Source organism: Balaenoptera physalus (genome assembly GCF_965194825.1).
Source record: "Balaenoptera physalus genome assembly, chromosome: 3".
In the NCBI taxonomy this organism is placed as follows: domain Eukaryota; kingdom Metazoa; phylum Chordata; class Mammalia; order Artiodactyla; family Balaenopteridae; genus Balaenoptera; species Balaenoptera physalus.
Genome location: NC_138890.1, coordinates 163311040 through 163338584, shown reverse-complemented (window position 1 = coordinate 163338584; position 27545 = coordinate 163311040). Strand labels below are relative to the sequence as shown.

The window sequence follows — 27545 nt, the reverse complement described above, 5'->3', positions numbered from 1 at the left end:
ATTTATTTTCTTCCTACTCTAAAGGCGGCACTGGAAACTGAGTCTCAGGGTGAAGCACTCTCATTCCTTCTGGGATCACATGTAGAAATGAAGACCCTTGACAGCAAGCCACTGACATGCCCTTTTACTTTCCCTGGATTTAATGAACGTGCCCAAACTGTCATCACCTTGGGAGCCATGATACATTCCAGTGAGGGACATTCAACCCTGCTTCTCCAGAAGCTTCAAAGCCCCCTTGCACAGGTCCCAGCACCATGATATGCTAAGGTGTTCTTCTGAAAATTACACCGGGTTTGGAGCAGACAAGCCGCTCTTGAATTCCCCACACTATTCTGACAGCCCTAAATCAGTTTCAAGCCGAGACAACAAAGCAACCACAGGAGAAGCGCAGGGCCTGCGTCCAGTTGACACAGCACTCACTTTGTAAAAACACGACATTTCAACCCTGTCCAAAAATTACACTGGAGAGCCAATATGATTCTGACTTTTATTATCAGGTCAGGACAGAGGAAGTACAGGGAGAAGTAGCAGCAAAAGGGTCTGCTGTCCAATCCGGCTTCCACGGGTCCCCAGGCAAGGAGGACGCTTGTGCAGGAGACGGATGACGGCTCAATCCCCGGCCGACTCAGAACAGCACCTGGGGCCTGAAGTGCATCTGCTTGGTGGCGTTGTTCTTCATCCCCATCTTCAGCATCCATTTTGACTTCATCCTTTGGACATACTGCATGTCCCGCTGGCGCACGAGAGCTGCTCCTGGGGTTGGAAAGGGGATAAGAGATGAGGCAAAGGTCTGTGACCTGTGATCAGAGAAGACCCAACTTGGCAGAGGATCAAAGCTAGTTTCAGGTGAGTGGGTTCTTATATTTAAACGAGAGTTATTACCTGGGGTCTCTATCCAATGGGCCTTGGGGGGTTTATTGCATACCAGAACTTCTCTCTATATACATTCTTCTGGGATGAGCCTCTTTAGTTTTCATCATCTGAAAAGGTCTATAAGCCCAAAAGGTGAAGCCCCATTGACCAAAAGGGACAGAGAAAGGCAGACTATAAACCAAGTCAGAGGGACTTCCCTGGTGACGCAGTGGTTAAGAATCCGCCTGCCAATGCAGGGGACACAGGTTTGATCCCTGGTCCGGGAAGATCCCACATGCCGTGGAACAACTGAGCCCGTGCGCCACAACTACTGAGCCTGCACTCTAGAGCCCGCGAGTCACAACTACTGAGCCCACGTGCCACAACTACTGAGCCTGCACTCTGGAGCCCGTGCTCCACAAAAAGAGAAGCCACCGCAATAAGAAGCCCACACACCACAACAAAGAGTAGCCTCCGCTCGACGCAACTAGAGAACGCCCGTGCACAGCAACAAAGACCCAAAGCAGCCACAAATTAATTAATTAATTAATTAATTAATTTTAAAAACCCAAGTCAGCTGACAGGGAGCCATAGTGAAGGAACCTACATGTATATAAACACAGAGCCATTTACAATGGATTCCGGTGCCAAAGCTTTCCAGGCCATCAGAAGGCAGCTCTCGCCCTTCTGTCTATACTGTTTTCAGTAGACTGACTTTCTCCTTGAAGATCCAAGCATAATGAGCTTCACTCAGCAGACACATCAGAATAGATTTAAATAATTTCATTCTGATGATGCTTCAAAGCTTAACAATTTCAGTGGCTTGCTCTAGCTCTCTGAGTCTTACTAAGTTTTCTATGAAAAAATTACAGAAGGAAGAACTGACAGCTGGCCTTATTATGTGCACGTACTATGTCATACATGCATTAGGACAGCCAACCTGCCCAACTCTACAAGTAGGTCCTATTAATATCATCTCCACTTTATCAGTGAGGAAACAGAGGTTTCAATCAATTAAATTACTCATACTCATTGTATAAGAACCTACAAGTATATCAGGTAAGTCGTGTTTGACTTCACAGCTCAAACTATTGCCACAAGGATATTTAATTCCTCTGTATAACCTCCAGGAGAATTTCAACCTTTGATAATGGCTGAACAATTATTTTTGTAACTATACCTCCTGAAAAAGGTAATGGTTTATATGAGGTTTAAAATAGTTACTGTGCTAGGGAATGCAAAGCTTTTAAGTCATGGAGCTTTGGGCTTATTGCCATAAATGTCTCAAGTGGTCATAGAAGCCCCCAGAGCCAAGAAGGTAAGTTTCCCCTAGAGAGGACCCACAAGGGCAGAGCGAATGCAACCACCTCACCCGAGGCCCTTTGTGTAATGCAAGCTCCTGGGCTGGTCCCTGTGGCCCCCATGGACGTACCTGCGCTGCCAGTATATCCGAGGGCTCTGTACTGCTGCAGGACCCGGCCCACGGCCTTCTGATTCTTAGCAACTGCCACAGCTCGTGACAAGCCAAACCGCTGTTTGTAGTATCTCATCAAGGAGCGATGACCCACTCTGGCACCTGTTTTTCAGAAGAACAATACTGAAGCACTGAGTTGGATAGTTTTTCAAGGCAGAGCTATAAAAGCAAAGGCTTTCTGAATCAGAATTTTCACTTTTATCTAGCTGGAAAATGGATGTGCCAGAAGAAACAGCGCTTTAACCTGCTGAAGAAAGATGAAGCTGCATGTTAAACAATGAAAGAAGGAAAACCAAAGAGTAGAGACATTGAAAGACAGAGATAATGGCAAGTCACTGTTAGGTGAAAAATTCAGTATCTGTACTACAATGTGCTTCCCTAGAAATTCACATAGCTGCCCTCAACTAATACAGATAATAGGGTCCTAGGAGGTAAGGAGTTTTAACTTTTAATAGAAAAAAGATTAAGCACAGATAATGGCCCTGATGTTTAGGTCTACAAGCCACAGTCTGAGCCTAGAAGAGACACCAATCCACTTTTCCTTTGCTTAAATTCTCTATTGCGGTGGTTCTCAAACAGGCGATTTTACCCCCAGAGGACACGCGGCAACGACTGGAGACATTTCTGGCTGTCACAGCTAGAGGGAGGCTCCTGACACCGAGTGGGTGGGGGCCAGGGATGCGGCTAAACATCGTACAATGCACAGGACAGCCCCCAAGACAAAGAATCATCTGCCCCAAACGTCCACAGTGCTGAGGCTGAGAAACCCTGCCTGACTGCTTTCTACATGACGGAAGTCGCCTGGTGAACCGTAATTTTAAAAGATGACTAAGATGAATTCTCTCTCCAGGTTTTACTTACTGAGAAGGATCTGATACAACCATGCCAGTCAATCACGTTTTCAGAAATGAACTCTTTGGACTATCTGCTCTTTTACAGGAAAAGTGTGCTGACCCCTGGATCTCAGCTTCACAGTAGGTGAAAGTGAAGGGGGCGGGCTTCAGTGATGACTCGCTCCAGGTTCCATCAGAGCCCTGGCTCTCGGAAAGCGCTCCTGGGCCACCCGCATGAGATCACCTGAGAGCTTACTAAACCCAGGCTATACTTTCACAAGAATATTAACTAGAACATAAGCAATCAAATACACTCCCAGACAGACATCAACGCACAGAAATTTAACAACAGCATACACACAAGGCACGGAACAGCTATTTCCACTGAAAATGAATTAAGGAAATACAGCCAGGTAGAACCCTGTGTACGGCTGCTATGGAAGTTTTACACTTATATATATAAAATCATTTCTTTCAGAATATTTTGTGCAGAAAGACCATGAACAGAATACTGTTAACTATTGTAGATGGCTACATTCACTTTTAGGATCTAGAGTTTTAACTTGCAAGAAAAAATTCTGTCAGGTTATTTCGTTTCAAGTCCCTATACCTGGCAAGCTACCTGGGTAACAGTTCGCTCTCTACACAGATATGGAAAAGTGGTTACTTCCAGTTGACTGATTGGTGATCAGACGCAAGAGATGACAAAAAGAAACTTTCAATTCAAAGATGATGTGGCCTTTGGATACTAATATGGATGAAAAGATGTTTGCCAGGACCTGACTGTTCTGGCAGCAGAAGAGTTAACAAAGCTCCTAAACCACAAGAAATAAGTGAGATACAGCGGATGGAGAAGGACTCACTCTTAAATGGAGGCTCTAGCAGGAAAGCCCAGCACTGCTGATTATGACTTTCTATTTATAACGTAGGTCAGGATGCTCTGAGTTTGCAATGATGATTTCCTCAAAATCATTAAATGATAATGCTGCTAGTCATTAGTACTTAATAAATCGATTTATTTACATTCGTAAGCAGCATTTAGAAATACGTCATTATTGAAGGTTGGCTTTTAAAACATGCTTGAAAAGGTTTCATTAATCAACGCCAAGGTTTCTGACACCTGACAGGAGAACACTAAACATTCAGGGTTTAAAGTTACTCCTGTCCTGTGGCAACGACAGTGAGCACCTAACACTAAGCACCAAGTACAATGCGCTGCGAACAGCTCAACTGGGAGACCCTCATCCAGGAAAATTCGTTAGAGAACACGGTGTGCCTGTCCATAAATAACAGATGGGTAATGTCCGAGTTATGATGAAGCCACAACTGGTCCATCTATCTTTCGCCACAGTAAGAACTGCTTACAAGACTGTCACTCCTAACCTAAAACATGATACAAGCGAACTTCTTTACAAAACAGAAACGGACTCACGGACATAGAGAACAAACTTACGGTTCTCAAAGGGGAAAGGAAGGAGGTGGGCAAGGGAGAAATTAGGAGTTTGGGACTAGCAGATACAAACTACTGTATATAAAACAAGTAAACAACAAGGTCCTACTATATAGCACAGGGAACTATATTCAGTATACTGTAATAAACCAAAATGGAAAAGAATACAAAAAAGAATATATATATATATATATATATATATATATATATATATATATATTAAAAAAACAGAATCACTTGCTGTACACCAGAAACTAACACAAAACTGTAAATCAACTATACTTCAATTAAAAAAAAAGACCGAGGGCTTCCCTGGTGGCACAGTGGTTAAGAATCCGCCTGCCAATGCAGGGGACAAGGGTTCGAGCCCTGGTCTGGGAAGATCCCACATGCCGTGGAGCAACTAAGCCCGTGCGCCACAACTGCTAAGCCCACGTGCCACAACCACTGAAGCCTGCGCACCTAGAGCCCGTGCTCCGCAACAAGAGAAGCCACCACAGCAAGAGGCCAGTGCACCGCAACAAAGAGTAGCCCCTGCTCGCCACAACTAGAGAAAGACGGCGTGCAGCAACGAAGACCCAACGCAGCCAAAAATAAATAAATAAATAAACAAATAAATAAATAAATAAATGTTTTTAAAAAATTTCCACTCCTACTTAACAAATAGCCTAACACTGGGTGACATTAGACAGGGAAAAAGAAGATATCTCTAACTGTAATTTTCCTAAGAAGATTGATTACGTGCCTCTCGTGGATCCAGCAACAGATTCATCTGGCTAGTCAGCAGCTAACTGGATGTGTTTTCACACCAACTTGCTCCACAGGAACTGAACAGCAGAGAGGGAAGGAACTGAGCCAGACCACAGGCTTCAAAATAAATGCTCACAGCGCCCTCTACCGGATGCTCTATGTCACTGCCTCTGGGATCATCTACTTGACCTGAAGCAACTAGATTTAAGGAATCACAACTACCCGCTGCTTTCGAAACCAGTTTAAAGCAGACTCTGCTAAGTGTAGTTGATTAAGTATCCCTAGGCTCTCCACATTAGAATCCTTCTCAAGGCAGCTTCACGCTAACATCCACGCTGACCCAGTCATATAACTGAGCATAATCAAGGAAGTTTCTGAAGAGTAAATTTGTTCAAAGACATAACCAAGTGACTGAATATACTGTTGTAATATCACTACACATGTATACAGTGTTTATTCAGAGATTTCCTATTTTCTTGGTTCATTACAAAATCCCCAAGTCAGTACTGAGGCAAACCAATGGACGAAAAACTGTCATGTCTCATTATAACCAAGACTGACTAGAGCATGACTGGTTTTTAACATGAGACGGTAAAAGTGTATGTAACTGTATAGCTGGAAGAAATTTCCAAATATTGGTAGCTTCTGATTCACTAAGAATGCTATGTTCTGTTGCTATTTAAACAAATTCTATTATCAGGTCTCAGCAGCTGGTCATCTGTGAAGAAGACCCAGGAAGGCAGTGAATGCTGTATATTTAGATTTTTCCATTCTTGGCTCTTAATCTTCTCCAGGTCACAGATGCTTTATAGAAACTACAGCCTTTCCCCAGAAAAAGTGCACTTACCCGCACAGTCAAAAAATAATCTGTGTGTGGGGATTCCCTCGCGGTCCAGTGCTTAGGACTCCGCACTTTCACTGCCGAGGTGCGGGTTCGATCCCTGGTCGGGGAACTAAGATCCTGCAAGCTGCGCAGTGTGGCCAAAAAATAAGTTAATTAAAAAAAACGAATAAATAAAATAATAAAAATATTTAAAAATCTGTGTGGCCACACAGGTGACTTTATGATGTTACAGCGTTTCCCCAGGAAAATGCACACACTCAGAAAAAACTGCACAGCTAGTGACGAACGCTGAGGTAAGGCAGCACCTGGCAGCTGGTCTAGCCTCTCCAGAGTCTAACAGTACAATATTGCCCAGCACTCCAAGACCAAGCCGCTTACTCACTACTTCCCAGTCTCCCTTAAGAGCTGCCCTGAGGTTTTCATCCAGTACTTTAAAACAGCATCACTTGGTACGTGGACATGTAGCTGTGAGCAAGGACATTCATGCTTTAAAAACTCAAGAAATTGGACCTTCAAGTTAATCTCATGGCATTTTCTTCTTCTTTTTTTTTTTTTTTTGAAATTAATAGCTACTCTATTTATTTATTTATTTATTTATAGCTGTGTTGGGTCTTCGTTTCTGTGTGAGGGCTTTCTCTAGTTGTGGCAAGCGGGGGCCACTCTTCATCGCGATGCGCGGGCCTCTCTCTATCGCGGCCCCTCCCGCTGCAGGGCACAGGCTCCAGACGCACAGGCTCAGCAGTTGTGGCTCACGGGCCCAGCTGCTCCGCGGCATGTGGGATCTTCCCAGACCAGGGCTTGAACCCGTGTCCCCTGCATTAGCAGGCAGATTCTCAACCACTGCGCCACCAGGGAAGCCCCAGCACTTTCTTCTTTGACTGTATGACGAAGAGGCAGAGCAATCTGCCGCCCGGGACTGCAGGCAAATGCGACTCTCAGCCCCCAAGGCAACATCGCAGCCCAGAGCGGCTCCCCCTGCTCTGCTTTTCCTGCACTGTGCCAGGCCCGGGGAAGCCACCTTGCTTTCCTTTTAAAAGTCACCTCCGACCTACCAGTCACTCAGTCAACAGACATTTACGTGGCTCCTGTGTGTCTGAGGCACTGCGCGGAGATTAAAGACGCCAGCTTTGTCCTCACAGAAACGGGGAAGGAGGCAAGGCAGCCAGCAGGCACAAAGGAGCTAGAGCCACATCATGACAGCTGGGCAGGAGCAGAGGCGACTCTCCTCACTCAGGGCAGGCACTGAGCTCAGAACAGCCTCCTGGAGCAGGGAGCCCAACTTGAGTCCTACAGGACGAGGACGAGGAGGAGGAGGACAGAGGCAGCGCACAGGCAAAGGCCCAGAGGAGGGAAACTGCATGTGGGCGGGAAAAGGAAGAGCACGAGACACCTGCGTGACAAAGTGACCCTGAAGGCAAGGGCTCCCCCTGGGAATTCCAGAGGGAAAAGAAAATAGACTGGTGTTTGTTTTAGAAAGAACCTTCTGGTGGTCAAGTGGAAACCAGATTGGAGATGGCCAGACAGGAAGCTTTCATGGTGACACAGACAAGGAGGAAAAAAAAGAAAAAATATCCAAAAGCCATTTAGGAATTGCAATTAGTCACCATCTGGATGAGGGAGAGGAAGAGCAGATCCTGAGAAGACACCCAGTTTTGGCTTTGGCGAACCTGAGGAAACTCGATTGGTCTGGGCAAATGTGTTGTCTAGACAGCTAAGGAGTCTTTAAGCTTCAGACGTTTTAAGTCCAGATGAAAATTTCTCTCAAATAGACTATATTTCTAAAATAGGATATGCTCACTGTTGAGCAGAGCTGCTGCAAAATGAAGCCCACGTTCCTAGTGATCCTACTACATGCCAGACGCTGCTGGCAGGGACCATTTCATTCATTTTCTCAAGGTCTACTGTGATCTTAGTCTCCAGTTAAGGAAGGGGAAGCTAATGAAACAAGGGGCTAAATAAATAGTCTTAGAAAAGAAGTCATTAAACTTATTTCTGAGATTCTGCATTAGTATTTTCACCAAGGGAAGATGAGACTAGGTCCTCTGTGATATATTTAGGCCTGTTTCGCTGCTGCGTATTGTATAGGCCACAATATTCTGCTGCATTACAGCTTTCCTACCACTGTAGAAGAATTATATCCTCAAGACAGGTTCTGCCTGCACTTTCCTTTCACTGTCATTGTCTAAAGCTGCCCTTAGCCTTAGAAGGTGATTACTCTGGGTTAAGCAGAGCTCTCTATACCTAAGCCGTGATATTCCAGGTGGAGAGCAGCACCTCAGGGTGGCTTCTTCATGGCAGACATCTCCACTGGCAATGTGGCTGTTCCTGCTCCCACCATTACTGCAAATCTCCCAGGCAGTGCAGAGGAGTGGGGAAAGGGCTTCACTGAGGAGGTCCATGATCCTGAGTAGATTACTCAACCTGTCTAAGCTTCAGTTGGCTCATATGTCAAATAAGGATAATAGAATCTAACTCAAAGGCTTGATGTAAAGATAAAATAATATATCTGCCTGAATGTGCTAACTGCTCAGAAAATACGAGGTATTATTAGGATCTTATTATCTTATCATCCCATTCCCTGTCCTTTTTAAATGCATCTTCTGTAGCTGTTCCCATTCCTATTAGCTCAGCATACCACTGTAAACAATACTGCACACTTCTCATATTCGTGGCTTTCCTTCTTCTATTCATATCTGGGACAAAATCCTGCCATTATGAATCCTGTTCCCCAAAGGAGAAGGCAGAATTCAAACTCCAAGCCTCCCCCTACACCCAGAATACGGACAGGAAACCTGGGCGCTGTCAGTCAGGTCCACCCATGCCAGACTAACATGTGCAAGTCTGAGCCACCATGGAAACAGGAATCAGTTCAAGGCATAAGAGCAAAGTCAAGTTTAACAAGAAAAACCTGGATGGGGCCAAGAAAACAGGTAATAAACAGAATACAAAAGGTCTGTGTATTGAAAAGAAAGGCAATGACTGATTAAAGCATTATGAATCACAACAAAAGTGAGGAAAACACTGATGCAATTTAAACAAAACAGCCAAGACAGAGCTACGGGGCAACCTTCAGAGTTCACCTCGTCCAGGGGAACACAAACACACACGTGAAGCTGTAGGGTCTCCCCTCGGCGTGGAAGGGAAGCGACGGGAACCCGCCTCCCCGATCATCTCGGCAGCACGAAGCCGCGTGTTCTGGACGCGTGCGCTCACCGGACGGGAGAAGCAGCTCCATGGTGTCGTCATCGTACTCCAGGGCCCTTTCTGGGGGCGACTCCTCAGTCTCGTCGGCGTCCTCCCCTTCCCTGTGACCTGGGTAGCTACTCCTGGAACCATGGAACGGCATTAATACACAGACCAATACCTCAAATTTAACTAAAAGACATACATTTTATTTGTCAATGTGAAAAACCCACTTGCTACCTAAAGGGGTCGGGGGACAGGGAAAAATAGATGCAGAAATTGCCAGCTGAAGGATTTTGAAGGCAAAAACAACTTGTTAGCATTTTTCTGTAGTAAAATTTTTCTGTAGTAAAATACCAATGAACTTAAAGTGGACCACAGACTTAAATGTAAAATGCATAAAAACTCCTAGAAGATAACATGGGACAAATTCTAGATGACTTAAGGTTTGCTGACAACTTTTTAGGTACCACACCAAAAGCACAATCCATGAAAGAAAATGGATAAGATAAACTTCATTCATATTAAAAACTTCTGCTCTGTGAAAAGCAATGTCGAGAGAATTAGAATACACGACACAGACTTGGGAAAAATATCTGCAGAAGACACAACTGATAAAGGACTGTTATCCAAATGCAGGAAGAACCCTTAAAATTCAACAGTAAGGGCTCCCCTGGTGGCACAGTGGTTAAGAATCCGCCTGCCAATGCAGGGCACACGGGTTTGATCCCTGGTCCGGGAAGATCCCACATGCCACAGAGCAACTAAGCCCGTGCGCCACAACTACTGAGCCTGCGCTCTAGAGCCCACGAGCCACAACTACTGAAGCCCGCGCGCCTAGAGCCCGTGCTCCGCAACAAGAGAAGCCACCGCAATGAGAAGCCCGCGCACCGCAACAGAGTTTCCCCCGCTCGTCACAACTAGAGGAAGCCTGCGCGCAATGAAGACCAACGCAGCCAAAAATAATAAAAAAAAAAAAAAAAAAAAAAAAAAAACTCAACAGTAAGAAAATAAACAACCCGATTAAAAAATGAGCCAAAGACCTTAATAGATTCCTCACCAAGAAGATATACACATGGCAGATAAGCATGTAAAGAGATGCTCCACTTCATATGTCATCAGGGAAATGCAAATTAAAACAGTGAGATACTACCACACACCTATCAGAATGGCCAAAATCCAGAACACTGACAAGACCAAATGCTGGTGAAGCTGTGAATCAATAGGAACTCTCACTCAGTGATACTGGGAATGCCAAAGGGTACGACCACTGTGGAAGACAGTTCGGAAGGTTCTGGCAAAACTGAACATACTCTTACCATAGGATCCAGCAATTGTGCTGCTTGGTATTCACCCAAAGGAGCTGAAACTTATGTCCACACAAAAACCTACAAATGGAGGTTTACAGCAGTCTGATTCACAACTGCTAAAACATGGAAACAACCAAGATGTACTTCAGTAAGTAAATAAACTATGTTACATCCAGACAGTGGAATATTTTTGGAATTAACCAAAAAGAAATGAGCTATCAAACCAGAAGACATGGAGGAACCTTATATGCACATTACTAAGTGAAAGAAGTCAGTCTGAAAAGGCTACATACTGTATGATTCTAACTATACTATGTTTTGGAAAATCTATGGTGACATTAAAGATGCCAGGGGTTGGGGTGGAGGAGAGTGATGAACGGCAGAGAACACAGAGGATTTGTAGGTCAGGGAAACTACTCTGTATGATACTTTAATGGCGGATACATGTCATTATATGTACATTTGTCCAAACTCATAGCCTGGACAACACCAAAAGCGAACCCTAAACTACGGACTTTGAGTAATAATTGACGGGTCAATATAGGTTCACCAAGTGTAACAAATGTACCCCTGGGGGACGCTGATAACGAGGGAGGCTGTGCGCCTGTGTGGTGAGGAGTCTATAAGAAATCGCTGCACCTTCCGCTCAGTTTTGCTGTGAACCTAAAATTGGTTTTTAAAGAGTGAGCAAATGGCCTGTAACTGAATTCCTTCCCCTAGTATTCGATTCTCTTTAGGAAGGTTGCAAACCAGAAAGTAAGAGGAAGAGAATGGAGACTGGGGATGCGGCTCTTGGTAACTTAACAATTAGAAAAACATGTTTTAGAAGAGAACTCTAGGCCAGTAGAACTCTATAAGGTTGAAATTTTCTTTCTGGGTTCAACTATGTTGCGACCAGTCACACGTGCTTTGAAATGTAAGCAGTGCAACTGAAAACTGCAATATTTAAATTTTTAGATCAATTTTTAATTACAGAGTCATGTGAGCACCGTCGTATTTATCATACCGCACACTGTGTTTCTAGAAATATTCACAAATACACATAAAAAATAATTTGAGAAACGCACACTAAAATGCGAATAGTAAGGCAGATAACCCAACAGAAAAACACACAAAAGACTTGATCAGACACTTCACAAGAGATGAGCTAGCTGGCCAATTAGTATGCAAAGGGTTCTCAACTACATCGGTCCCCATCAGGGAAATGCAAATTAAAACCACAGTGGATACCCCTACGGAGCCACCAAAGTGGCTATAACGAAAAACTCTCTGTCAGGACAAGTGAGAACTGAGGAGTCAGGAGGAAAATGCAAAAGGACAACTTAAAAGACCAGGACTTTCCTGAACACCTGTATTAGGTGGACTTGGCACACCTGGCATGGTCATTACACACACCTGCTCGCAGAGCACACCTGTGCTAGGTCACAGGCACACTGACACCAAGAACCAGCTGTTCCAGAATTCCTAGCATGGATTCGTTGCAGGATGTATGGAATAGTCAAGATTCTAGGTAAAGGTGGAATAATTTCACCAACAAGTGATTGGGACAGGGCTGGTGCAGCCACCAGCTCAAGCCCCTTAGGAGACGGCCTGTGATTCAAGGGCTCTCAGGGAAACCAAGGTGTGAAGCCTAACTTCCCTGCCTCTGTTCCTGAGGTAACTGGCAAAACTGAACTTCTGACCATGGAAACCACAACAAGCAAAAACAAGTTTTCAAACCACACAAACTGACAATTTGGGCCTGAGATCTTCTCTTGGTCAGACATGTGTGTTTAACTCTGTGATACTCAGTTTCTCATCTAAAGAATGAGAGGAAATAACTACCTCCTAAAAAAGTGTGCTAAGAGGTATGAAGAATACGACACTGGACAGAGCCAGACACAGTTACCAGGTAGGGGCACATGCAAATCCAATGCAAATGTGATCAGCTGGCTTCGCTCGATATTACAAACCAGACTTACCTAAAATCATAGAAGTCTGCAAATTCCAAAAGAGCATCGCCATCTGTGAAGAGCTTGCAGTGACTCCTGTCATTCATGTGAGCCTGCACAGCGTCCGTGGAGTAGAACGACTTCCCCCTCTCGTTGCACCACAAGCAAACCTTCCCCACACCAACCTTCTCTCCTGGAAAAATAAGTTGAGAAAAAAATATGAAAGCAGCTTTTTGCAGCCAGATTAGAGCTCACTGTCTATGCCCACAATTCAAAAAACAGCCATCAGGTTTCTGATTTTCACAGAATCGGCCGGTCATTCAATCCAAGACTGAGGAGAAGCCCCAAACTAATGCCCCCCAATAATGTGGTATTTTGTCATTAAAAAAAAAAAAAACGACTGAACTTACCCAAATATTTAATCAGTCCCTTAAGATCTGAAAGATACTCTACATCAGGAATGAAGAAGCTGTGGACTTTAGTCATATGAGCCACATTCTTCGTGAGGGAGCTCGAATGATGGGGACAAAATAAGCAGTCCGTGACGGGGATGGCACCAAGCGGGGTGCTGCCTCCAGCCGCTTCCTCCTCTGCCTCCTCCTCCTCCTCCTCCTCCTCCTCCGTGGCCTCAGCATCCTCACATTCCAGTTCCTCATCAGAATCGATATCCTCCCAGTCTGCAAGCCAGAGATTTGAAACACGAAGTTAGTTGAAGATCTCAAAGTCAGCCAGTCGCCCACCACACACCGGTCGGCATGGCTAAGGAATGCCTTCATCTTTCTTTTTCAGCGCACAGTAAACCCCTTGAAGGAAGCACGTGCTCCTTTCCTATGCACATATGAACGCATGCAATCAGTGTCAGTGGGATGAGGGGAAAATAGCTCATTAAGTCAAGAAGCCTAGGTTGCTGGCTCCAGCCTCACACTGCAAGTTAGCTAGCTGATTCTGAGCACATTAAACTCAAAGCAAAGCCATCATGCCCAGAAACCCAATGGAATTAAACATTCTGCAGCACATGGTGTGAGGGTACTATGTTCTCCTTTTGCATATGTTAACAATCTCCTTCTTCAACAGAGAAGGCATCCCTTCATTCTACAAATATTTACCAAATAACTATTCCCCCCACCCCCCGTTAAGGTTTCAGTCCCTGAATCGACAGCAGTGAACTAAACACACAAAACGCCCTGTGGGGGTGCTGGCCACACCAGCCACTTCAGAAACCAAGGAAACAGCCTCACGCATCACCTTCACCTGAAAACGGACACCTCCCTCCTCCAACCTCAAAGATAAACTGGAAGCTTGAGGACCAGCCCCGTCCCCCGCCCCGCCCCCCAGACAGGCCCCCACCATCTGCATCCAGGTCCTCCTCACTCTCCTCCTCCCCGTCCCGTTCGGCCAACTTCTTCGCCTGCTGTTCAAACCACTGCAGCCGGGGAGGTTTCTCGGCCGGGTCTCGCTGCTGAGTCCCACGTCCTCCAGCGGCCACGGTCACGGGACTCCGGGACTCCGCCTCGGGCGCTGGGGCCGCCTCCTTGGGAGACGTGGACGGCTGAGCCTTGATGACCTGCTGGATGGCCGCGTTCACCGCATCCTTGTCCACACTGTCCACGCCCAGCCCTTTCTCCAAGTTCTTCTCATTCAGGATCGCCACTTGCCGACTCACCGCCTGCTTCTCCAGCTCCACGTGCCGCCGGGACCTCAGATGGTTTTCGTAGGCCTTGAAGGAGGCAAACTTCTTACTGCAGACGGTGCAATAGGTGGCCGCGCCCTTGCTCTCCGGCTCCGCCAGGGCCCGCTGCGCCCGCACCCGCTCCTGGAAGCCCTCGGCGCCGACCGGGGCCATGCCGGCCACTTTGCGCCTCAGGTTGTAGCGGTGCCAGTCCGTCTTGTAGTGGGCCCGCTGCGCCTCCGTGTCGTCCAACAGCGCCCGGCAGGTGTTGCAGGTGTAGGTCGCCATCGCCAGCCGGGAAATAAGAGGCGAACCGAGGCAGCAGTCTAGCGACCACTGAGTGCCCTGACCCCACCAGACACCCAGACCGTAGGCCTCAAGGCCCACGAAGAACCACACTGCGAGCTGACTTCCGGACTGGATCGAATTATTCCCGGCCGGACAGGAAGTCCCGCCTCCCGACCTGTAGCCACGCCCCCGCCGCTGAGAGGCCAGAGGCCCCGGGGAAGTGGGGGAAGGCCGGGAGGGATCCGGTCCCGCCCAGTCGGCCTGAGGTGGGTGTTGATTGGGTTGGCGTAAGGAGGGTTGTGATTGGATGGGCCTGAGACGGGTGGTGATTGGATGAGCCTGAGACGAGTGGTGATTGGATGGGCCTGAGGTGATTGTTGCTTCCGTCTCCGCGAGGTGTGTGATCGGTGGAATCGCGTGAGCTGGGTTGACCAGAAGTAATAGGTGTTCATTGAGTCGACCGAGGTGGGTGTTGCCCTGAGCTGGGTGTGATCGACAGGCCTCGTCCCCGCAGGTTACTGTCCTTTTTGGCTGTGCTGTGAGGCGTGGTGCTGGGAAGGCGACCACCGAGCGGGGCGGGACGGAGGATTGGGGAGCCGGGAGGACTGATGCGTGCGACCACCCGACCGTCTGGATTCTCTGAGGTCCGCGCCCTGCACCCCTGCAGCCCGGGGAGTGGGTGTCACGAAAGCCAGGGATGCTGGTCAGCCTGGGGGTCGGACCGGAGACTCGGGTTAGAGGCTGAGGGAACTCACAGGAAAACCGGAGACTCCCGGCCAGAGCCTCGGCCTTACCGGGGCGGGAGGGGCGCAGGGGAAACTCCTGGATGGATAGTTTGCACCTTGGAGCGCAGAGCCCAGCCCAGCCCAGCCTCTGCCCAGTAGAAATAGAATCCCAGACAAGTAGGTCCTCTTAAATCTAATAGTAGCCACGTTTTCATTAAAGCGGAAAGACAGAGGTAAGATGGCCATATAAGCCAGTCTATCCAAAATATTATCATTTCAACATGTAATCAAGCCAGAAGATTTAGTGAGACATTTTACCTTCATTTGTTGGTACTAAATCTTGGGATTCCAGAGCGTATTTTACAATTAACAGCACACCTCAGTTCAGACGAGCCTCGTGTCCGGTACTTAGTTAACTATGTCATGTCATGCGTAGCAGCCCGGTTCTATAGGAAGCATGAATGTTAAAGGCGTAGGGAGTTCTTACACTCGTCTGTGCAGCCTAGCTGAACCAGTCCGTCCTTTTTCAGAATTGGACATTGCATGTTTAAAATCCAAGCGGCCCATAGCACCAAAGAAGATATCGACGTTTTTTAAAATGTAGGTTAAGTCGCATTGTTCTTCTTGCTGAAAACCTTCAGTGGCTTCCCCTGACTGGGAATAAAGTACAAACACATTCCTGCTCTGGTCTGAATGTTTGTGCCACCCCCCTCAAAAAGAAAAAAAAAATTCATATATTGACAAACGAATTCCCAAAGTGATGGTATTAGGAGGTGGCACTTCTGAGAGGTGATTAGATTGTGAGCACATAGACCTCAGAGACCCAGAAAGGGATAGAATAAGAAGTCTGAGACTAGGAAGAGGCCCCTCACCAGACCATGCTGGCACCCTGATCTTGGACTTCCAGCTTCCAGAACTGTGAGGAAAAAAAATTGTTGTTTATAAGCCACCCAGTCTGTGATATTTTGTTATAGCAGCCCAAACTGACCAAGAGGATTGCCTTTCTATTCTAGGAATAGACCGCCTCCTCTGACCGCCTGTCACACCCCCTGCCCCACTCTGCTCACCCCACTTCAGTCACACTGACACTTGATGTTGCTCTAACAAGGCTAAGCAAGCATCTTTCGTCTCAGATGCGTACTAAGTCTCAGAAATCCTTTACTATTCTGCATGGATCGACTATTGCTGTCTTGCTCCCTTACTTTGAAGGTTTCTGCCCAAATGCGTTTACAGGAGGGGCCTATCCACACCCTCTTTTCACAGTAGTGCCTACCCCCAACTCATCAGTCTTTCCTAAGCAGACCTTTCCTCAGTAGCACTGTACTAGCCATCTAGTACTCCATATCACATTACCCCAACATTTAGCAGGAAAACAACAAACTTTGCTTCTTTCCATTTCTGTAAGTCGGAAGTTTATGTGGCTCATGGTCTCGTGAAGTTCCGGGGGGACAGGGCTGATCGTGTGAAGGTCTGACCGCAGCTGGAAGGTTTGACTCTGGCTGGAGGATCCCCTTGGAAGAGGCTCATTTACACACTGACAGCGAGAGCTCTGGGGTCCTCACTGAGTGGACCTCTACCTAGGGCTGCTTGAGTGTCCTCATAACATGGTTACTGGCTTCCCCCAAAAGTAAGCAAAGTGGAAGCCACAATGTCTTTTAGGACCTAGCCTTGGAAGTCACACAGGGTCATTTCTACGATATGCTGTTACTTAGGAAAGTCAGCTCTGTTTATTGTGGGAGGGACTTTGTAAGGGCATGAATGGGGTGTCATTTGGGGGCCATTTAGGGAAATGGGCCACCACTAGCATTTGTTGTTCGTCCCTGATTTCCCAGTTTTAGCACTGAAAGTCCTGCATCTGACAAACCCCCTCCATCCTGGGCAAACGAGGATAGTCAGTCCCATTATAGGTTAGTCATCCACCTCCAGAGTACAAGCTCCATGGGGACAGGGACTCCTTTCCTTGCCGTGTACCCCAAAGCTAGAACAGTGCTGGCACATAGATTGTTCAGTATTTGTTAAACACATCTTTTCTAGTGCAAGTTAAGTCTGGTGCTGATTTTTATTCCAGACAACTTGATTTTTAGATTACAAAATCTTTTAAAATAGCTGAGTCCTCTGGACAGATACCCATCTTAAGAAATGTAATTTGTTCAACAGGGATAAGCAAAATAATGTATATTATCAAGCGTCTCTAAAATTAAAGCAGAGAATGGTTATATTAAGTAAAGAACTTCTGTTTTCTCTTTCCAATTATCGTTCACATATGGTTCTTCAAGCATCTGTTCCTTCTTCAGGTCATTATTTCCTCCCTGCCTCCTCCCATCCATTTCCATGACCCATTTCAGCATCTTTGAACTCTCCACGGGTTCTTTCCTTTTCCTCTTCAAAGGGACATTGTTTTCTCCACCGTGTTAAATTTCCCATGGGCTGCAATTCTACTGCAGTCTCCTGGGGAGCCTTCTCTTTCCTCTTAGTCTACCCTACATCACATAGAGATAATCACACTAATTCCTCTCAGCCATGTTTCCTCTTGTGTCACTCCTTGTGTTCAAGAAGGGTTACCTGTTGCCCACAGAAGAAGTTTAAATTCCTTTGCCTGGTTTTCAGTATCTCCTATCACCTCTCACCCATGCTACCTATCTCCAGGAACGTGGGTGTTTTTTCCAGACTACCAAGCAATTCTCCAACACCAGCTGGGTGTCCTCAAATTCAACTCAGTTCCGACACCTTCTACCTGGAGATGAAGTCAGATCCCACAGGTTAAATGCTCAGTCCCACAATGGCCCCACTTCAGAAGCCAATGCCAAGTCCAGGTTTTTACCTGTGCTTCTTCTGACTGGCTATAAATCACAGGTTTCCATGACCCCCTCCTCAGGTTTGAGTAATTTACTAGAGCAGCTCACAGAAATCTGGAAACTCCTTTACTTACTAGATTACCCGTTTATTACAAAGGATATTAAAAGATGTAAATGAACGGCCCAATGAAGAGACACATAAGGTGAGGTCAGGAAGTTCCCAAACAAGAGATTCTCTCCCTCTGGACTTTTGGTTGTGACACCCTCTCCGCTAGGCTACCTAAGGGCTTTGCAAAAGTCACCTCATCAACATAACAAAAGACACCTTTATCACTCTCATCACTTAAGACCTGCCAAGGGTTTTAGGAGCTCCAGGCCCAGAATGGGACAAAGACCAAATATCTGTATTTTATTATAAATCACAATATCTCGTATATAATATCCTACTGGTTCTAAATTCAAACATCTCTGTCTTCAAGGAGATTTTTTCTGCTTTGTTAAGGATGGTAAGAAATACACAATTAACTAATAGAATAAAGATGGGGTCAAGTAAGATGAAATACAAAGAAAGGGGCACTGGGTATTTAGAACAGAAAAATGGCATCAGCTAGGGAGATGAGAAAAGTTTTCATTAAGGAGTTGACAGTTCAGATGGGTGGGTCCTGAGAGAGAGGAGACAATGAGGACTTCAGCTGCAAGTGGAAAAGGGGGCGGGAGCACCTCGAAGAGAAAATAAGGGACATATTTAGGAAGACTACAAGTCTAGTTTTCCTGAGGCAAAAGATAGGGGAAAGAAGACTAGGAAGTTTTAAGGTATCACTGGGTAAAGAGTTGAATTCTAGAGTTTGCTGTTCATTTTTCAGTTGGTAAACAGTAGGGACTCCAAGAGCGTTTCAGTTTTTATGGGCATGAGGAATTGAACTGGACCTTGAATAGATCCAGCAGCAGTATCTGTAACTGACCGGAGAAATATCAGAAAGGAGCAGGTTTATAGCCAGTAGGTCCTTGGTAAATGCAAGACCTTTGGCCAAGAGACCTTTGAGTTAAATTTCTCCATGGCATATCTAGGGTATTACGTTAATCTGTCTAAACTCTGCTGATAATACTATCAAGAATTTTTATTACCAAATTAATCATTCTTCCAAAGAATTTAAACTGAGTCTGCCCATGAAAAAATTTTAGCTTTGAAAATACTAGAAATTAGAATTCCTTCTGGGTACTGTGACATAGCTCTTAAAAACTAATTCACTTACCAAATTATTGAAGTTACTCTCCACACTGTAAAAGTGACAGTACCCACGATGATGTTCTTTTTCAGCTTGGATGACACTGGGATGGTGATCTTTGATAATTACACAATTTAAGACAAAAACTAATAAGGTCACCTTCAAGTCAGTTGATACTACTTTCCACATCCCTATATTGCAGTGGCAACTTGATTTTTAAAGGGAAAAGTATGAAGGTGATTGGATTAGTTGAGGTTAGCTTATAGGGAGTAATAAATATAGAATATAAAACATACGTTTATTAAATGATTTACAACTTCTATGACTTCTGTGTTCATAAAAATGTTAAGTAAAGCATTATGATTTTTTTTAAAGGAATTCCTTTATTTTTATTATTTATTTATTTATTTATTTAATTTTTGGCTGTGTTGGGTCTTCGTTTCTGTGCGAGGGCTTTCTCTAGTTGCGGCAAGCGGGGGCCACTCTTCATCACGGTGCGCGGGCCTCTCACTATCGCGGCCTCTCTTGTTGCGGAGCACAGGCTCCAGACGCGCAGGCTCAGTAGTTGTGGCTCACGGGCCTAGTTGCTCCGCGGCATGTGGGATCTTCCCAGACCAGGGCTCGAACCCGTGTCCCCTGCATTAGCAGGCAGATTCTCAACCACTGCGCCACCAGGGAAGCCCAGCATTATGATTTTTAATAAACAATTTAAAAACATTTTACTACCTCTTAGTTTTTGGATATCTAGATATGCAAAGTTTTCTTAAATTAACAAGGGATTGAAATTTATAGCAAAATCTGGTTATTGCAGCATTTAAAACAGTTTCGATCAGCTGGTTTGTGGATTCTTTGAAAAAAGAAAAATTAATCTAAATCAAATAAAATCAATCTTTAATATTTAGTGAAATTCTGTTAAACTATTACAAACATGATCATTCTTTTTTTAAAATTATTTATTTATTTATTTTTGGCTGCATTGGGTCTTCGTTGCTGCTTGCAGGCTTTCTCTAGTTGTGGCGAGCAGGGGCTACTACTCTTCGTTGTGGTGCACGGACTTCTCATTGCGGTGGCTTCCCTTGTGGAGCACGGGCTCTAGGCGCGTGGGCTTCAGTAGTTGTGGCTCTCGGGCTCTAGAGTGCAGGCTCAGTAGTTGTGGCTCGCAGGCTTTGTTGCTCCGCAGCATGTGGGATCTTCCTGGACCAGGGCTCGAACCCGTGTCCCCTGCATTGGCAGGTGGATTCTTAACCACTGCGCCACCAGGGAAGCCCATAAACATGATCATTCTTAATGTATTTTTAAAAAATGAAAAATATTAGGTAGTGTGACATATTAGAAAGAGGATAGGCTTTGGGGTCAAACTGGCTTTTCCTCTTAGTAGTTGTGTGACTTTGGACAATTTATTTGACCCCATCCTTCTGAGAAAAGCTCTTAATACCACTTAATTGTAGTCATGAGGATTACACAGGACCCTAACTGTAACTGAGTGTTTTCTACATATTAGACCAAGGATTGGCAAACTTTTCCTATAAAAGGACAGATAGTGAATATACTAGGCTTTGTAGGCCTATGGTTTCATCACAACTATTCAACTTATCTGTTTTAGCATAAAAGGATGCACAGACAGTACATAAATAAGTGTGGCCCTCTTCTAATAAAACATTCTTTATGGATGCTGAATTTTGAATTTCATGTATTTTTCATATGTCATAAAATATTCTTCTGGGTTTTTTGGAACTATTTTAAAATATTTATATATATATTTTAAATTTATTTATTTATTTTTGGCTGCATTGGGTCTTCGTTGCTGCGAGGAGGCTTTCTCTAGTTGTGGCCAGCGGGAGCTACTCTTCATTGCGGTGCGCGGGCCTCTCATTGCGGTGGCTTCTCTTGTTGTGGAGCACGGGCTGTAGGCGCGCGGGCTTCAGTAGTTGTGGCATGTGGACTCAGTAGTTGTGGCTCGCGGGCTGAGTTGCTCCGCAGCATGTGGGATCTTCCCGGACCAGGGCTCGAACCCATGTCCCCTGCATTCGCAGGCAGATTCTTAACCACTGTGCCACCAGGGAAGTCCAGAAAAAGAAAATTATATTTTTAAATATTCCATAAAAACAGGTGGCAGGCCAGATTTGGCCCATGGGTGGTAGTTTGCCAACCCCAGTCTTAGACATTTAATCCTTATAACATACTATGAGGAAGGTGCTTTATCTTAATTTTATAGGTGAAGGAAACAAGTACTGATGTTAGGTGACTTTCTGTCCCACAGCCAGGAAGTGTTAGAACCATTCACAATAACTAATGTAGAACCTTACACATGTTTCAGAGTCAAATGAAATAACAGACAATTTGGCAACACTGTCTATCCTTTTATTCTACAGGATTTATTGGATTATGAGGCCAATATCATGCTAGGCCCATTAAAAGAACTTTAGTTTTTTGTAAGCAGGTTCTTGTTGATTGACTTTTCTTTAATGTTCAAAAAGATGGCTTAGCTGAAATAGGAAAAAGATCACTATCTTCGTTTTTGTTTTTTTTTTTTAATTAATTTATTTTATTTTTTTTTGGCTGTGTTGGGTCTTCGTTTCTGTGTGAGGGCTTTCTCTAGTTGTGGCAAGCGGGGGCCACTCTTCATCGCGCGGGCCTCTCACTATCGCGGCCTCTCTTGTTGCGGAGCACAGGCTCCAGACGCGCAGGCTCAGTAGTTGTGGCTCACGGGCCCAGCTGCTCCGCGGCATGTGGGATCCTCCCAGACCAGGGCTCGAACCCGTGTCCCCTGCATTGGCGGGCAGATTCTCAACCACTGCGCCACCAGGGAAGCCCAAGATCGCTATCTTCGTTTTATACAGCATTTTTTCCCCCCGAAAATGCTTCAGACATTTTTTTTTCATTCATTCTCAAAACATCCCTGTGTGAGAGGATAGGAATTAGCTTCCTAATTTTATGTTTGGGGAAACTGAGGTGGTGGTTTGAGATGCTATGTGACTTGACATTGTGTCTTAGGGTCATAATGTTAACATCAGAACCAGAACTCATAATTCTGACATCCCATCCTACCTTAAATGCTTCAGTGGAAAAGGAGGAATAATATACAAAAATATAGTTCAGAGACTGTGTCTTCATTGTGATACACATGACCTGTGACATATGTAGTTTAGGAAGGGTAGTAGTTTAGGAAGCGTTTTCAAAATAATTTCTTATCTCATAACTAACATAGCCAGAGCAGTATAAGGAACTACATCAACCTAAGGTATAAACAGAAAAGGAAAACTTTTAAATCGCGTTTTTCTTAAATGTAGATTTGCTTCTGGCCTAAAATCAGTAGTATGCTGGCACTTGCCACTTTTTAGAAAGGAATAAAGTCGCACTTATTTCAGATATAAGAGTGAGATGCCAAAATACGTTGAGGACGTTTGCCACTTGCCAAACCTCATAAAAGTTTCTTTTCCTAACATTCTACTAAACTGGGGAGGGAGCAATTTTAAAAAATCACTTCTGAAGGTTTTTAGGGTAGAAAAAAAGTAAAGATGTTCAGAATGAGAATATAAATATTGCTTTAAGCCTGGATTGACCTTCCAAAACAAGCTTGAACTTCAGCCCTGCTTTATTGCTTCAGATCAAAATGCATGATCAGTGTATGCTTTTCCCATTGTATGGTTTTGCTCAGCATTTCCTACAGGAAGTGAACAAAACATCTTTCTACAGCTCCTCTACAATTAAGAAATATCCATGCTTCACATTTTAATGACTGTATAAATTCTCATGGTAAGGAATCTGTAGTTTCCCACTGTACTGAATCAATCACAGGGTTTATTGCTAGTACATCTTAAAGCCAGAAACAGGACTATATATAATGTTCCCCCCACCCTACCCCCTGCCAAACACACACACACACACACACACACACACACACACACACACACACACAAAACGAAACCCCTTGACATCCCTATGTTTGATAGTATTAAGAGTACCATTATTACATTGTGTAAATTTATAGCCACATATATTCTGGAACAAATACTACTGAAGTGCATGTGTGGTTATAATCCTACTGTCCACAGAGAGCTGGTATGTCTCCACCATAGGGCTGTAACACATTTTTCTACCCTAACAACCTCCCCAAACCCCTTTTAATTTATAGTGTATAACATCTGATTCTAGCTTTACTGTTCATTCCATCAGATCGTGAGTTTATCTCCTTGTAAGCTTGTCCAGTGACTTGTAACACATTCTTTAATTACTTAAGTTTTTAACTTCTTGTTTTCCCCTCAATGAAGAAGCTGAAAAGACCTTTAAACTTTCTGACTTCATGGCCAAGAATATTTTTTAAGTGAAGAAACATACACGTAAAAAAAAAATTAAACCCGGTAACAAACTATTTTATAAATACATGACTGTATTTTTCTTCATGTCCAGAAACTCTTACTGAAATAGAATTCAGGTATATTCCTTGCAAACCCACACAGTTCATAGATCTAACACCAGGTTTTCATTTGTAAACGAAACGGGCAAGATAAGGAAGGCACAGGCTCACTTTGTATCAGTAAAGGACATCAAACACAGTCAAGAGGTACCAATGACATAGAAGCATCGTCAATCACGAAAAGCAAGTGTTCAGAGTCTGCAGTAACTTCTCTCCCTTTAATATTTGGCAAAGTTCAGTCTAGATATTTTAATACCTCAGAAAGAAAAAATAAATAAGAGATGCTACATTAAAATGTCAGATGACCTATCATTACTCTTTAGACATATAAGGGAAGGGATAAAGTAAAGGGAGGGGACCACAGATGTCCTATATTCTTGGATTATCCTTCCTTTCTGAGGGGCTCAGATGTCTGTGTGCATCTGTCAAAATGCCAGCTGTACCTGAAGATTGAAGAGATGGTTGGTAGTTGCTGACATGGTCCCTCAACACTATTAAAAGTTTCTATCACAAAAACAAAATTAGCTTGATTTCTGCTCTTTAGTCCTTTGTTAAACACCTAAGTCGAATTTGGTTATTTAAAAGTGATCTAAAAAGTTTAAAATAAAGGAAAAATATATTCTAGCTTCCTAAGAAGAAACAGATTACAGATTTAGACTTCTATGGCAAATAAATACACTTGAAAACCAAGCAAGTTTCTCTCCTGCATGAGAGTCAGACTACAAAAACAGTTCTCGTTTCTCTACGGCTGATGACCACATCACTCATAGAACATACCAGGAACTAATTTCACAATTTTAAGAGACTTTTTCCATAATATGAAAGATGAGGTTTAACCTAGTTCTGAGCAGGCAGAATAGATCTGCACTCACAACATCCCTATCACAAATATATGACAATTGAACAACAAAGCACAGCCCGATCTCTGCTTACATCGAAACCACCATCTACATGATATCTAATTACTTGCTTTCGATGGGTTAATACCACCTGTTGCAAGACTAGAGCTGGCACTCAATCGAGCACGCCATTTACAAGGAAGCCTAAAGTCTATAACTGCAAAAATAACATGGAAATGTACTAGCCCATCCAACGTAGTTAAATATATTTTCAAATTTTTTCCTAGGAAATGAATTTTAACAGTATCTCCCAAGTCCTTCAACCAAAGTGACCTTGATCATTTTTGTCTTTTTACGTCAAAATCTACCAAAATTTTTTGACTCTTTCGAAGTATTAGGAACAAAGGAGCCAATATAGCATGTTTCACAATTAACTGTTAATATTTCAGCGAGTTACAATAAACTGTTTTTGCATGCTTGAAAAACTAACTGTGAAGAAAAAATAAGGAATACTAACGGGAGGATCTCAATAATTGGGTGTTTTCATTTTGCTTTAAAAACAACCTCTAATATTCAACTCTGACAACACAGTAAATATATATACATATATATAAAGTTCATATCCATGCGCATTACATAAAAATAACTATGAGAAATATCAATCTATCAGTGTCAGCTGATATATATCCAATTAACTCACTGCAGAAGGGAAAAAAAAAAGGCCAAAAAAATTCTAAAGTAATCAGTAAAGCTCACAGTTCGAAAAGTTTTTTTTTCATTTTTTTTCTTTTTTTGCTTGTTTGAATTTTTTTGGTAGTTTATCTGTGCTCTGTCATACAAGCTGATTCCCAGACTAATGGCCTCCGAGTAGATTTGAAAGAAAGCCTGAAGACTTCTTCTTTTGCTGTGCTTCTGCTTCCTGGTCTTGTGAAAGCCCCAATTCACTCTCAATTTGGTCGAGCTCTGACTGGTCCAGCAGCTCAAAGTCATCCCCTTCCTCCGCGTCTGTGTCCTCCCCTGCGCTGGGAGCAGCCTGGGACAGTGCTTGCTGCATGCCTGCTAACTGGTCTTTGACGGCGGCAGTCACCGCCGCGGTGATGACGTCCCCAGCCAGGTTGCTCATCAGGTGGAAGGTTTGGTCACCGCTCAGAGGAAGGGTGAGACCAGCCACTGATTGCCTCTCTGAGCTGGGTCGGGGACCGCGGTCCAACTGCTCCTTTCTTCTCTTGAGCTCAGTGGGCAAGCCAAGGCTTAATTCATCTTCATCGTTTGTTCCTGTGCCATTTTCTAGAGATGGAAAATCTGAAAGGTCTCGAGAGAAAACTTCCTCACTAGGTCGGTCAAGATCTGTGAAATGTAGAACAGAAGTTCATGCTTAAGCACCATAATAAATTTTTTTTTAATTATTTTATTTATTTATTTATTTATTTTTGGTTGTGTTGGGTCTTCGTTTCTGCGCGAGGGCTTTCTCTAGTTGCGGCAAGCGGGGGCCACTCTTCATCGCGGTGCGCGGGCCTCTCACTATCGCGGCCTCTCTTGTTGCGGAGCACAGGCTCCAGACGCGCAGGCTCAGTAGTTGTGGCTCACGGGCCTAGTTGCTCCGCGGCATGTGGGATCTTCCCAGACCAGGGCTCGAACCTGTGTCCCCTGCATTGGCAGGCAGATTCTCAACCACTGTGCCACCAGGGAAGCCCATAAATTTTATTTTATGATTCAACTTTTAAGTTATAAAGTAGTAATTGATAAACCTTTACTATCTCAGACATACAAATAATAGAAAGTCAAAGGTTTATAAGACCCTGTAATAAACCATAATAAATTTGAAATCAGAAAATTGTCTAAAAGATCCCTGCTTTTAATTGGAATCCTCTGAATCACTCTGGCATTCATCTAGCCTCCCATCAGACCCCCCCAAGTCTGGGACACTCTCTCCACAAGTACACACAAACACTACATGTCCCCCGATGGCCTTAGCTTTCCTCTTAAACACAAAAAGTGTGTAATGACTTACTATTCAACCTGTCTTAATGTCAGCTTGGGGCTCTGACTAGAGTTTAAACGTTCACCAAAATTTCATCCTGCTCCTGGAGAGGGGATTAGCTTAAGCCAATGTGGATATGTATAATCCAAAATAAAAAATATTTCAATTGGGCGTTTTCATAGATTTTGGTCCAGCAGATGGTGACTATTATCCAGCCTTTGCATTTTCATTCTTGGAGATCTATTTGAGTATCTGTAACTGTGTTTGTTTAAAGCAACGAGTTAAAAGAAGCTATTGTTCCTTCTATTCCATATTCAACCTAAGAGCTTATGGAAACATTTAGCTTTCCATGAACGTAGCTGAAATTAACCATACCATTTTAGCAAAACATAGGTCCTGAATATATACAGGAACGCTTTAAGATTTGGGACATTTGAAAGCAATGTCAGGTTAGTAGGCAGTGATTTCATTGTTTTTCACTTTTCACAGAAAATCTTTTGGTAACTCTTTGGAATCTTCAATTTAATTAATGAAAGCCTTCTATATGGGTTCGATTATTGTGGCTCCCTTTGTTGTGTAAATCTGAGCTAGGATGCTTAAGAACAAAGGGTTTGTTTTCCTGGTCTTGTAGGTATTTACAGCTCGTAGAGCTTGAGAGGACTTCAGTGACCCTCTTGTTCTAATGCACTTTAAAGATGAGAAAATTGAGATCCACAGAAATTATGTCACCTGTTCAAGGTCATACAGTAAAGTTAATGACAAAAGCAAGGCTACACTTGGGTCTCCCAATCTCCAAACCTGTATTTTTTCAACACTACACAGCCTTCTTCCTTCCTCTAGAAAAAGAAAGTGTGTTCTTGCTTATAAAGACACATATAAAATAATTTATTCATAATCCTCCATTATAACCTGCTTATATTTTCAGTATATTGTTAAAATGACTTGAAATAATCCAATGAGACTAGCAAAAGTTATTGC

General features: G+C 44.0%; 2 protein-coding genes across 6 annotated transcripts in view; both read right to left on the bottom strand.

Moving 5' to 3' along the window:
• Positions 1–401: 401 nt before the first annotated feature.
• Positions 402–14703, bottom strand: ZNF622 (zinc finger protein 622). Of its 3 annotated transcripts, XM_082453786.1 has the most exons (6): positions 13975–14692; positions 13038–13304; positions 12658–12820; positions 9417–9529; positions 2285–2428; positions 474–753 (listed from the first exon to the last, which is right to left on the bottom strand). In XM_082453786.1, exons 1-6 carry the CDS (start codon positions 14582–14584, stop codon positions 626–628), a joined length of 1425 nt encoding a protein of 474 aa, XP_082309912.1. In that variant the 5' UTR covers positions 14585–14692; the 3' UTR covers positions 474–625. The 3 variants fall into 3 exon arrangements, with proteins under 3 accessions (XP_082309913.1, XP_082309912.1, XP_082309914.1); XM_082453788.1 differs by lacking the exon at positions 2285–2428 and having other exon boundaries at positions 13975–14698; XM_082453787.1 differs by lacking the exons at positions 2285–2428; positions 9417–9529 and having other exon boundaries at positions 402–753; positions 13975–14703.
• Positions 14704–23700: 8997 nt separating this feature from the next.
• Positions 23701–27545, bottom strand: part of RETREG1 (reticulophagy regulator 1) — a 125459-nt gene continuing 121614 nt past the window's right edge. For all 3 annotated transcript variants that reach the window (XM_082453810.1, XM_082453811.1, XM_082453812.1), the window contains one exon: positions 23701–25933. In XM_082453810.1, the coding sequence (XP_082309936.1) occupies positions 25440–25933 (494 nt within the window). In that variant the 3' untranslated portion in view covers positions 23701–25439. The remainder of the gene's footprint in view (positions 25934–27545) is intronic.